Consider the following 12702-nt stretch of genomic DNA (forward strand, 5'->3'; position numbering starts at 1 on the left):
CAAGAGTGAATATGGGCGTGTTGCTCAGTGACGTAAGTAAAGATGTTTTTCATACTCCCAAGCAAAACTCAAGAGGGATGCAGTGAAAATCAAGTAAAAATAAATAAATAAAACTCAACAGAGATGCATCCCTATGAAAGTCGAGCTTTCGGCATGCCGATTTGAGAGCCGTAGACGACGCAGAGCAAGTTTGTTTCACACCCAAAACACGCCAATTTGGAAAATGTTCAGATTTTTAATTGCTATTTTAATTTTGAAACATCTTCTTATCTTCTGAGGAACGGGCATCTGATAAACGAGAAAATCGATCTTTCTTGTTTTGTAATTGAGTTTATATATTTTTAGCTCAACATTATCTTAGCTTTCTTTATAAATTTGTAATTTTATATTTTCCAAATGTATGTATGTAATGTATAGTGTAATTTAATAGAATTAATTTCTTACATCCTTAAATCTTATTAAAAAATAGCTTAATATATTAGAATCTAGTTGGGTATTTATTATTGTTTTTGTTTCTAATAGTTCATAGTTTATTAATTCGTTGGCCTTTCGGAATGGTACATTTGCTACATGTGCGACGAAGTGCAGGCCTCTTTTGCTTGTTCATGCACCATGATGCGTAGCGTAGTTCCTCGGAAATTTCGATCCAAAATGAACGGTCAGGTGGGGTATAGTTCCTATCGCTTTCGAGGATCCCATCTTGATTGTATTTAGTATTAACGACCGATTGAGATGTTGTAGCTTTATGGTTGTATCGAAAGTTATACCAAAACTCGAAGAAAGCAACAACCGCAGCCACAATAATTCCAGCTATTAGCACTACAAATACGCCGCCTGTGTAATTGATTTATTATTGTTTAAAAACATTATGTTGATACTCAATTTACATTTATTTAAAGGTTCACATGGGGGTTTCAAAAAAGAAAAAATTATTATTCATACATGTACTTCAGTAATTATAGAGTATGAAGCTAAGGAACATATTTGACCGCATTATACCATTTACTCGTAGAGTAAAAGGGTATATTAGCTTCGTTGAAAAGTATGTACAAGCTGAAGAAAGCGTTTCCGAGTACATAAAGTATATATATTATAGATCAGGATCAAAACCCGAGTCGATATAGCCATGTCCGTCTGACCGTGTGAACGTCGAGATCCAAGGAACTATAAAAGCTAAAAAGTTGAGATTCAGCATACAGATTCTAGAGACACAACTTTGTTGACCCATGTTGCCCACTCTAACGCCCACACACCGCACAAACCTCCCACGCCCACACTTTTGAAAAATGTTTTCATATTTAATTTGCAAATTTCATAAACTTGTAAATAAAGCGTAACGGATATCTGATAGTCGGGGAACTGGAACTGTCTCTTGTTTTTCATTTTATCTGTTTTCTTGTTTTGGTTGCCAATGCCTATCGATGTGCCATGTGCCACTAGCTTAGTCACGGGTATCTGATAGTCAAAGAAATTGCCTTAGCATTCGCATACCATACCATTTGTATATATTTATTTTATGCCGTCTATAATAATGTTGTAATTGTTGTTATTTTAAGTTTACATATATTAACACATTTCAATTCCATTTTCTGTTCTTTCTTTTCTCTTTTTTTAACTGTAGATATTACAGCAACAAATGAATGAATACAAGTATCATTATTTGTTTACAAGCTTCGATTTGGAAACTTATGATCTGGAAGACTTTAAATATAATTTCGTGAACATTACATCGTTTCGATTGGTCGACACTGCGGATGTTGGAGTAAAGCAAATCTTGAAGGATATCGGATTGTATAGTCACCATATATTTAAAAAACCTTATTTGAATCTACACTTTACAAAATCAACCGTTCTTGAGGTAAGCCTAATAGAAATGACGTGGTAAGTACACTATAATAAAAGCGTTTCAACAAATCTTTAGTCAGAGCCAGCCCTAATGTTCGATTCGGTGTACGTTTTCGCGATTGGATTACAGACACTGGAACAATCACACTCTTTAACCCTTTCAAATATAAGCTGCGAAGATGAAAACTCGTGGGACGGGGGTCTTAGTCTTATTAACTACTTAAATGCGGTGAGTTCGACTACAAAACAAGAAATAACATTTTATTAAAAATAGCGAAATTACATTTTTAAGTTTGGGGTGATTGTTTCAGTATGAGAATATACATATGTATATCAAAAAATTGTGCTCTACGATGAAAAAAGTTTACTTTACTCTAAAAATGTCTTGCATTACATTATGTGACGTTTAGTAATCCCAATAACAAAATCAAAATAACTTCCGAATATATAGAGGACACAACATTGAAAAATTACCGCAGAAAGTTAATAGTTTATAACCAAAGATTTTTTTTAAATCAACTGGTTAATGAGAAAGAATGCAATAAGTGTAAAAATAAAATAAAATTTTAAAAAGCGGCCGAAGATCTAAAGGTCGTTCGTCTGCATTTCCTTCAAAGGTAAAAGTAACAACGGATATTTCATATGAATTTCTTTTCTCAGACTCCAACATCTGTTTAAGCTAGGTATGTTTACTTAAATATCGAAATAAAATTGTTCAAAAATCGAACTTTTTGTTTCTATAAATATTTGGCGGCTTGTGGACGTTAGAGAGGGCGTGGTAAAGGGCTCAAGACTCTATCTTTTATAGTTCCGGAGATCGATGCGACATGACCAGTTCGACTCGGCTATTGATCTTTATCAAGATATATGTACATACATATGCATATATGGTAGGAAACGTTTTCTTATACCTGTTACATACTTTTCAACGAATCAAGTAAACCCATTAACTACGAGTAACGGTTATAATCCAAAAAACTGTGGTAAAAATAGGTCCCAAAAGAATATTCCTTTATTTGCGTATTCACATATTTCACCCAAATACGAGTAACATTTCTAGCAAGGACTTGCAAAAATTTTTAAAAATTTGTATACATAAATTAAATATGATTCTAATATAAATATGATAAATATCAAGGAATTTGATATAAAAATATAATAAAGTCAAAGTTTTAAATTTAAATTGATTAAATTTTCGAGTTTGCGGTTTTAATCTAAACTATGCTTGGTAGAGAGTTTCTGTGAAGTGAAATTGACAAGGTGATTACCTTAGGAGGAGGAATATTTAATTCCATTTGTCGGCAGTCAAAACTGGAAAAGGGTTGATAAACAAACTAAAAAGTTTGCCATCGGCAAACCATTGACCATTGTCAATTCTTAGGAAAATTCGAACACAGTTGTTTTACCTATCTCCCAATCCAATTATAATGGAATTATTATTTAAGGATTACGTTTTGAATGCCAACAATAGCGTCACTGTAGAGTTTTACCATTCGTATTTATGCTTTATATTTATATGTATTACCTTAAAATTGATTAGGTGAGTAACGGATAATAAGTATTAAAGCAAATCCTTGGAAAAACATCATTATCAAGTGGACAATAATAAGCAATAACTTATTATATTTGCCTTAAAACAACAGCAGTACATATTAGCCAATTGCATTGTGAAAACTTACCTATGCTCTCCAGACCAAGTGAATTAGCTTTTGATTGCTTGCTTGTGTTTTTGCGAGTACATGTTTCATCAGTGTTTTTCCACCACTTATCATACAACATTTGAATGTCACCCCTTTCTTGGAGCTCAAGTATAGCCAATGAAATTTTATCTCGCCAAGGCGAACCTTTTGGTGTAGCGATACCATAACCTACAGAAGTGTTAAATAGAAATGTACACAAGAGGAAACGATTTACAGACTTGATAAGTTTACAAAAATATATATAATTTTAATATTTTTTTAGTTATTTTTAAAAATTTGTAACTTTATCCACATCGCTAAGCACCCGTATTGTTCAAATCACATTCTTTTACGTTGGGGAAACAATGAAGGCAAATTGTCATACCTTTTGTATCTAAAAGTCCTCCGATTTGCGTCAAATTGCAATCCCTCTGAACGATGTAATCAAGCATTGTGGATTCCATCAAAAACGCATAATTACCTTGATTTACTCGCTTAATACCATCCTCATAAGTAGTCGTAAATGCAGATGGTTTTTTGTTATCCATGCTTCTCCAAATTTTTTTGTAAGTTTCTATCACTGAGTCCTACACAATGAATGTATTTAGTCATCAAAGAAGATTTGTCACTTAACTAGTTGCATACCCGAAAAAATGTCATTGTAGATCCGCTATCTAGAGTGCCATAAGAAATCTCAGTTTGAGAAGCCAAATCCTCTGCGTTCTCAATAGGATTAATCATGCGCTCCGTTGTCAAAAAAGCTGCTAGATTTGCGGTGTAAGATGCGACAATAATAAGTGAAAAAAAACCCCAAGTACTGCTAATTATTCGAGTCGACATAGCTCGTGGATAAATATCAGGAGACTGTTGCATAAAAGTCCCTATGGTAAACCAAAAACTGTCAGTCAGGGAGAACTGGTTGCCAATAGAAATATTTTCTAGATCGCAGGCGTTGATGCACTTCCACTCGATAGGCGAAAGTTTTCCAACAATATATATGCAGAGAGACACAAGAAAATATGCAATTAGCACATATATCCAAATCTCAATCGCTAATGGATTCATAAAAGAAAACAGTCTCGTTGGCTCTGATGTTGGGACCTTGAACAAGAACAAGAAAAGTCTTTTCTATTAACATAATCATCTAAACTAAAAGGAAATTTGTACATACCTTAAATAAAATACTTATCCCCAAGTTCATAAATGGTTTGGTAAAATCAATGACGCTTTCTCTTGCATACGTTATAGTCATGGATCCAACTGCCAGGTCCGCCTTCTAAGTATATTTATAAGTGGTATTTGTCACTTGAAAAAATCCGAAAAAAATAAAAAAATATAAACAAACTTACATATTTCATCAGCTGAGCGACCATTCCGTTCCATTCCCCAGTTTCAGGGTCCTTGGCCCCATACTTTCTATCCGGTACCAGATCCAGTATGTAGTCAAACCCAACTTCCCGAGAAATGGTTTCCAATATATCTACGCAAAAACCATAAAATCGTTCGTTTCCCGTAAAATTCTTGCCATAATGCATCATTACATATGGTGTTTCCTAGAAATTAACTTTACAATTACTTTTAAGAATTTGTATTCGTCGTCCTCACAAACCAGAATTGTTATCACTACAAGTGTCACATTCATGGACCCTGCATCGAAAAACATTGATGGTTCAGTTATATTCAGATGCCCATGAGGGGTCCATTCCCCGACTTTTACAATGGAATGTTGCTTTAATTTAATTAAGTCCAACTTGAACTGGACCCGCTGGCCATCTTTAAACTGAATCGGACCTGTCAGACCTTTCCATTCAACCTTAAGGAGTATAAAAATGAATAAACATAATTATAAAACATTTTATGTATACAAAATATTTAAGCAAAAATATAAATAAAATCAAAAGAGAATGCTATAGTCGAGTTCCCCGACAATCAGATACCCATTACTCAGCTAGTGTGAATGCGAACGCGAAATTTCATCATTTTTCTGGGATATCGATAGAGTGGGAACTCATGTTCCAATGAGTGGGCGTGACCGGTTCGTCGACTTTAGGGCGTTACAGTAGGCGTGGCAACATGGGTCAACAACAAACTTGCGCTGCGTCTTTGTGTCTCGAGTCTGTATGCGGAATCTCAACATTATAGCTTTTATAGTTCCTGGGATCTCGACGTTCATACGGACAGACGGACGGACGGACAGCCGGACATGGCTAAATCGACTCAGCTATTGACTTTATATAGTCGGAAACGCTTCCTTCTGCCGGTTACATAATTTTTAACGATCTAGTATTCAATTTTACTCTAACGAGTATAACGTGGGCCAAATATACAGAAAGACTAGTAAGATAAGCGTCTACGTTATATCTTTTTAGCCCTTATAATTCCAGTGAATACAACGTTTACACTGGCAGACAGATGGATATATGCAGATCGACTCGGCTAGTGACCTAGATCAACAATATATGTACTTTATTGGGAAAAAACGTTTCCATATAGATTTTCGAAATTTGCAAACTTATTCTTTAGTAAATATATTTGTTTACACCAAAAATTGATCTTCATTGGCTGAATCCTTTGGACAAACCATTATTTTTTCAAAATGGCACGCGACAGGTAAGTTGATAAGAACTTTTTTTTAAATTTGTAAAAAATCTTAATCATACAGTAAGATTCGTATAGTACTAGATTCGTTGAAATGTATTCACAGGTAACAAACCGCACAAGCTGCCACGCCCGCACCTTTTCAAAATTGGCATGAATCAATTTCCACAGCTATCCCAAACATTTATTTGCCACGCCCTCTCTAACCCCCACAAATACTTTTTTTTATTTTATTTTCCGATATCTATTGATAAAAATTATAAACTTTCGCTTTGGCATTTTTACTTGCTGAGCCACGGCATCTATTAGTCGGGGGAACTCCACTATAACAATCTCTGTCATTTTACACTTTAAACATATGTATATAGTACGTATGTAAGTCAGATGGTAAGTTCAGGATTAGACATTAAGTCTCTGGTGACGCCTAAACTCGCGTCCGGGCACGCCTCTGGGTACCAAACATTTATTTTAGTACAGTATTTACAAAAACATTTAAAGGAACAATAATTTTTGATAAATTTTATTTTGATCCCTAGCTTAAACAGATTTTGGAGTCTGAGCAATGAAATTCATATGAAATATCCGCCGCTTTTTAAAATTTTATTTTACTTTTATTAAAAAAATTGTTGGTTAAAACCATTAACTTTCTGCGGTAATTTTTCAATGTTGTGTCCTCTATATATTCGGAAGTTATTTTGATTTTGTTATTGGGATTACTAAACGTCACATAATGTAATGCAAGACATTTTTAGAGTAAAGTAAACTTTTTTCATCGTAGAGCACAATTTTTTGATATACATATGTATATTCTCATACTGAAACAATCACCCCAAACTTAAAAATGTAATTTCGCTATTTTTAATAAAATGTTATTTCTTGTTTTGTAGTCGAACTCACCGCATTTAAGTAGTTAATAAGACTAAGACCCCCGTCCCACGAGTTTTCATCTTCGCAGCTTATATTTGAAAGGGTTAAAGAGTGTGATTGTTCCAGTGTCTGTAATCCAATCGCGAAAACGTACACCGAATCGAACATTAGGGCTGGCTCTGACTAAAGATTTGTTGAAACGCTTTTATTATAGTGTACTTACCACGTCATTTCTATTAGGCTTACCTCAAGAACGGTTGATTTTGTAAAGTGTAGATTCAAATAAGGTTTTTTAAATATATGGTGACTATACAATCCGATATCCTTCAAGATTTGCTTTACTCCAACATCCGCAGTGTCGACCAATCGAAACGATGTAATGTTCACGAAATTATATTTAAAGTCTTCCAGATCATAAGTTTCCAAATCGAAGCTTGTAAACAAATAATGATACTTGTATTCATTCATTTGTTGCTGTAATATCTACAGTTAAAAAAAGAGAAAAGAAAGAACAGAAAATGGAATTGAAATGTGTTAATATATGTAAACTTAAAATAACAACAATTACAACATTAATATAGACGGCATAAAATAAATATATACAAATGGTATGGTATGCGAATGCTAAGGCAATTTCTTTGACTATCAGATACCCGTGACTAAGCTAGTGGCACATGGCACATCGATAGGCATTGGCAACCAAAACAAGAAAACAGATAAAATGAAAAACAAGAGACAGTTCCAGTTCCCCGACTATCAGATATCCGTTACGCTTTATTTACAAGTTTATGAAATTTGCAAATTAAATATGAAAACATTTTTCAAAAGTGTGGGCGTGGGAGGTTTGTGCGGTGTGTGGGCGTTAGAGTGGGCAACATGGGTCAACAAAGTTGTGTCTCTAGAATCTGTATGCTGAATCTCAACTTTCTAGCTTTTATAGTTCCTGGGATCTCGACGTTCACACGGACGGACGGAATATATACTTTATATGGTCGGCAACGCCTCCTTCTGAGTGTTTCATACTTTTCAACGAATACCCTTTTACTCTACTCTAATCAAACAAGTCTTAATAAGTGTGGCCGTGAAGTTTTGTGCGGCTTGTGGCGTTAAAGTGAAACCAACGATAAGCAATACTTAAAAATGGCTCATTACCATCAGAAAAAAGAAATGTTATATAAATATTGTTACAAATGTTGCCCTTAAGTCATTTTGAATACCCTCAATATTAAAATGTTACTTACAGTTTTTAACAAAATGGAAATACCGTTCGAGTTTGTATCAATAATAATATTATGTATTTCTTTTCCTTTAAATTCGTTTAATGCGGATACATATGAATCTCGAGAAACTTGTCGCATATGAACTTCTCCGTGAAATGACCGGGATAGCTGATGCAAGTTTATAATTCCTGTAACAAGTTTTTTAGAGAGAGAAAGCTATAGTCGTGTTCCAGTTATTCAGCTAGTGGAAATGCGAAGGAGAAATTTGAACGTATTTTAGCAAGTCGATAGAAATTTACAAGAAAAATAATAAAATCAATAAAATTCAAAAGCGTATGGCATGATTATAAAAATTTGTAAAAAAATTATGAAGACCAAAAGAAAAAACAATATATATAGAGTAGGTGTGGCCCATATATTTGAAATATCGATAACATAAAATTAAAATACATATAATAACATGTACTAAATTAAGGCATTTTCTAAAATTGTGGGTGTGGGGGTTAAAGTGTGCGTGGCAATTTTATGAAACGTACTTGCACAAACCAGGGATCCCTAGATTAGGCATGTTCTTTTTTGGGCGGAATAACTTTCGGCTATACCAAAGCCATTAGAATAATTTTAGTGTATTCGGTTATACATTATATATCAATAGTTTGGGAATTTCAAGTGCTTTCAATGCTCCAAAAAGTGTAAAAGCCTAAGCCTGTATAGCTTTTAATATGTTATATTTAAATAAAATACGTATGAAAAGAAAGATGAAAGAACTCAAATGAAAACGACTTTTCAATGACTGAAAGCATAATTCTGTACCCCCAGGTGTCTAAATAGCTGAACGTTATTGGCGGCCGAAATTAAGGGTTTTCATTTTTAAAAATTCGCGAAAATCTTGTTCATGTTCGTAGAATATTTTTTTAAGGAATCATTACAACTCGACAATCGTATGCTTTGTAAATGCTTTTTTTGAGTAAAGGACCCCCAAACAGCACCAATTTTTTAGATTCTGACTTGTACAGTTTCACCGCTTTCTACTAAGCCTTATATTTTTTATTGTTTATAATTTTATTAAATTTGTATGCAATACCCTAAGTTTTTGTTTTATTGTTGAATCACTCGTTAACATCAGAGAACCACAGAAAAATTAAATTTTTTCTTGTATATGATATTTTCCACAAGGCTTGTGCTTTTAATAACTTTATTTTGTTAAGTTGTTAAATAAAAACTAGAAAGAACGCTACAGTCGAGTTCCCCGTCTATCAGATACTGTTACTCAGCTAGCCCAAAGCGAGACCGAGGATTTTCAAAATTTTTCCGAAATATCCGTAGAAATTGGGAAAATATTGAAAAAATGTTGGGCGGATTTTGGGTGTTAAAGTGGGCGTGGCAACATGGGTGAACAAACCTGCGCTGCGTCTATGTCTTTAGAACCTGTATGCTTAATCTCAACCTTCTACCTTTTATTGATCTTGAGATCTCGACATTCATAGACGGACATGGCCAGTTCGACTCAGATATTGATCCCGATCAAGAATATATATATTTTATGTGGTCGAAAGTGCTTCCTTCTGCCTGTTACATACGTTTCACCGAATCTAGTATACCCTTTTACTCTACTATTGACGTGTATAAATATTGTTATCTGAAGGGATAACAAGGGAATTGAAAGCTTTTCCATCTTTAGTTCAAGATCGTTTCTTTGATCGAAGGTGAAACACTTGTTCTCAAAATTGAGATAAGTAGTCATTTGAAAACTGAGAACGCGTCGATCTCGATCTGACTATCTTAAATGTAATGGGTGTTGTGGTTTCTAGTACTTTAAGAACAAAAACGAAGAAATGATGAAGATTCTCGCTACAACTACGTTGAACACGTGTGCCACCGAAGATAACGCTCACAAGATACCCAAAACTTTCTTGGCCCCACTTTTGTACATTTTTCTTGGCATTATCGTAACGGGCACCAAAAACTGAATGGAACACTTGGATTTAACAACTTGGGACTTACCATTTTCTTTTTCATGCAAGATCCCAAAGCGTGTCCAATTTAAATACTGTATTACATCGTTAAAGGCATAATTTACATATTGCTTCGATGGATAGACGTTAATAGAAAAGTCATGGGCAGACCGACCTATGTTTGGGATGTCCAGTGCATCGCAAATTGAATTTATATGGGTCGCCAAAACAGAGTCAGTTGGACTAAAAACAGCTTGAACCCCAACTTGTATAAGTTTGCACACTAGAAGACAGATTACGTTTTAAGTAATTATTTCCCAATCATAATCTTACCTTTTTGAACTGTCTCGAAAGAGTCAAATCGGTTTACGTATTCAACATAGTAATCAACAGTAGTCTCAGGCAAAAGGCTTTTGTCCATATTAAGTCTATGAATAGCGTATCTAAACGCTAACTCCGAGTTATACATTCCAGGTTGGTTTGAAAATATAGCTCCTTAAAGAAAATATTAGAGAATGATTCTACTAATTTCTGAACGGTTTACCAACTCTGACCAAGGGTGGTACTCCCAAGGCGTATGAAAGGAACTGAAGCAGTAATAAGCCGCTTGCTATGAACATTACGAGTACAACCGCTTCGGCATAAAAGAAACGACTGGCTTAAAATCATGTTGTCTATTTTGCAGTACGAAAACTACAGCTGAAGCCGCACAAGAGTATAGAACGGGAACGAAAAAAATGTTCCGAATGTAAAATACCGTTGTTATTATTTTTTGGCTTCTATTAATAAACAACATTTGAGAAAAATTTATTTTGCTCTGCGAAAATGGTATAACATTTTCTACTTCTTGTCACACTTGAATATGAATATCAAATTGATTAAACGTTTTTATTTACAAACCGAGCACAACCAGTTTATGTGGGTTGGGATTGATAATAAGAACAACATGCTCTTTCTCTGAATAATAGCTATATATTCATTTCTTCAGTGATATGTTGCGCGCGCATTCATTGTTAATCAATCATCAAGTTAATGAATTAGGGATAACGGACGAAGCAAAATGAAAATAATAGATTCCTCTTTGAAAAGGCGAGCGCCTTTCAAAATCGCGAATTTTATTAAGGAGTATTTTAGAAAATGTTATAAACGAATTAAATAGTAATTCAGACAATTAATACATTTTTCAAAAACCAACAAATAAAACTAAAATAAAGTTATTATTTGGAGTAAATAACTGCAGGGATTTGCCAAATGAAAAAATTTCTAAGCACTGTGTACTTAATGGTCATTTCCTTTTTTAAGATATACATATGTACACATACATATGTATATTTTGTTAGTGTCTCAGTGCAGCTAAGCAATTATCCCCTCTTTGCATATAGCACTCTGATCAGCAAAATTTCTTGTAAATTCTTTTAAGTTTATTCCGCAGTTTATTAAAAACTATCAGTTGTTGCTTTTGATCCTCATATATGTCATACCAACTATTTTTTTAAGTAAATGTTAACATTACATTAAATTAATTAAGTAAGATGTGGTTTTCTGACACTTTGGCCGGCTTTTCACGTACTGACGAAGCGCCAAAAAAGTGTTCACATTCAAAAAATATATCCGTTACTCATATTTCTGGCATATCAGTAGAAATTTGAGAAAATGAAAACAAATTAGAAAATGTATGAATAGCGTGAACGTGTCAGATAAGGGCGGTTTGTGGACGATAGAGTGGAAGTGGGAAAAAGTTTTGTGACATAATACAAATACAAATACTAATACAAAACTAATACATAAATCATAAGAATTTAAACAATTTTTTTTTATTCCATTCCATTCTGTATCCCATATTCCTATGGCAGCCATAGTGACAATGGTCCGATCAGACTAGCTCCTGAGTATACACCTTGTAATAAAGAGACATTTGGGACAGACAGTCTAGTATGAGTATAAACGGAAGTAGACGGACATAGCTATATAAACTTGTCTGTAAATACAAATTAACATACATGTGTTATTTGCTTGCAAATTAATTAATTAAATTAAATCAATATACCTTACCGTTGTAAATATAGTTTGTTTCGTTTATTACATCTCTATTTAATATAGTTCAAGTCTCGACGCACTGGCAGGCAGACGGCCGGATATTGCTTGATCTTCTACTGAACCTGATCTGATACTGAACCGTTGGCCAATTTGACCTAGGTATGAAGGTATATATCTAAATACAAATTATGTACGAATGGTTCCCTATTTATTTTCGTATATTGGTATTTCGTATATCTCTCTCATCTAGTAAATTCAGATTCATGTTCTTCTTACTAAACAGACATTATATCTATTTATGGTATTCATTCCCACGCAGAATAATAATAGCTCAATATTTAAAGGCAACAAATAACTTCTTAGATATTTTTATTGTGATTTTATAATGTATAACCGAACTTTTTCGGTGGGAATGCTTTAATGAAAGCAAAACCGTATTACGATTACAACTTCCTCTAATGAATATAACACAGGTATTTTTTCCTTACTGGAAACACAAAA

The 12702-nt window shown here is 33.8% G+C and overlaps 1 protein-coding gene across 7 annotated transcripts; it reads right to left on the bottom strand.

The window, feature by feature from the left end:
* Window positions 1-334: 334 nt before the first annotated feature.
* On the bottom strand, window positions 335-12408 carry LOC6724717 (glutamate receptor ionotropic, kainate 2). 7 transcript variants are annotated; one of them, XM_039296103.2, is made up of 13 exons: window positions 10713-12408; window positions 10498-10659; window positions 10214-10447; window positions 8231-8397; window positions 7236-7472; window positions 7020-7118; window positions 5134-5337; window positions 4874-5077; window positions 4696-4800; window positions 4170-4625; window positions 3910-4111; window positions 3525-3713; window positions 335-834 (listed from the first exon to the last, which is right to left on the bottom strand). In XM_039296103.2, the coding sequence occupies exons 1-13, from the start codon at window positions 10831-10833 to the stop codon at window positions 524-526; spliced, it is 2691 nt and encodes an 896-aa protein (XP_039152037.1). In that variant the 5' UTR covers window positions 10834-12408; the 3' UTR covers window positions 335-523. The 7 variants fall into 7 exon arrangements, with proteins under 7 accessions (XP_039152037.1, XP_039152038.1, XP_039152035.1 ...); XM_039296104.2 differs by having other exon boundaries at window positions 4006-4111; window positions 7020-7172; XM_039296101.2 differs by having other exon boundaries at window positions 7020-7172.
* Window positions 12409-12702: the final 294 nt, after the last annotated feature.

The sequence above is a fragment of the Drosophila simulans genome, chromosome 4 (assembly GCF_016746395.2).
Source record: "Drosophila simulans strain w501 chromosome 4, Prin_Dsim_3.1, whole genome shotgun sequence".
Classification (NCBI taxonomy): domain Eukaryota; kingdom Metazoa; phylum Arthropoda; class Insecta; order Diptera; family Drosophilidae; genus Drosophila; species Drosophila simulans.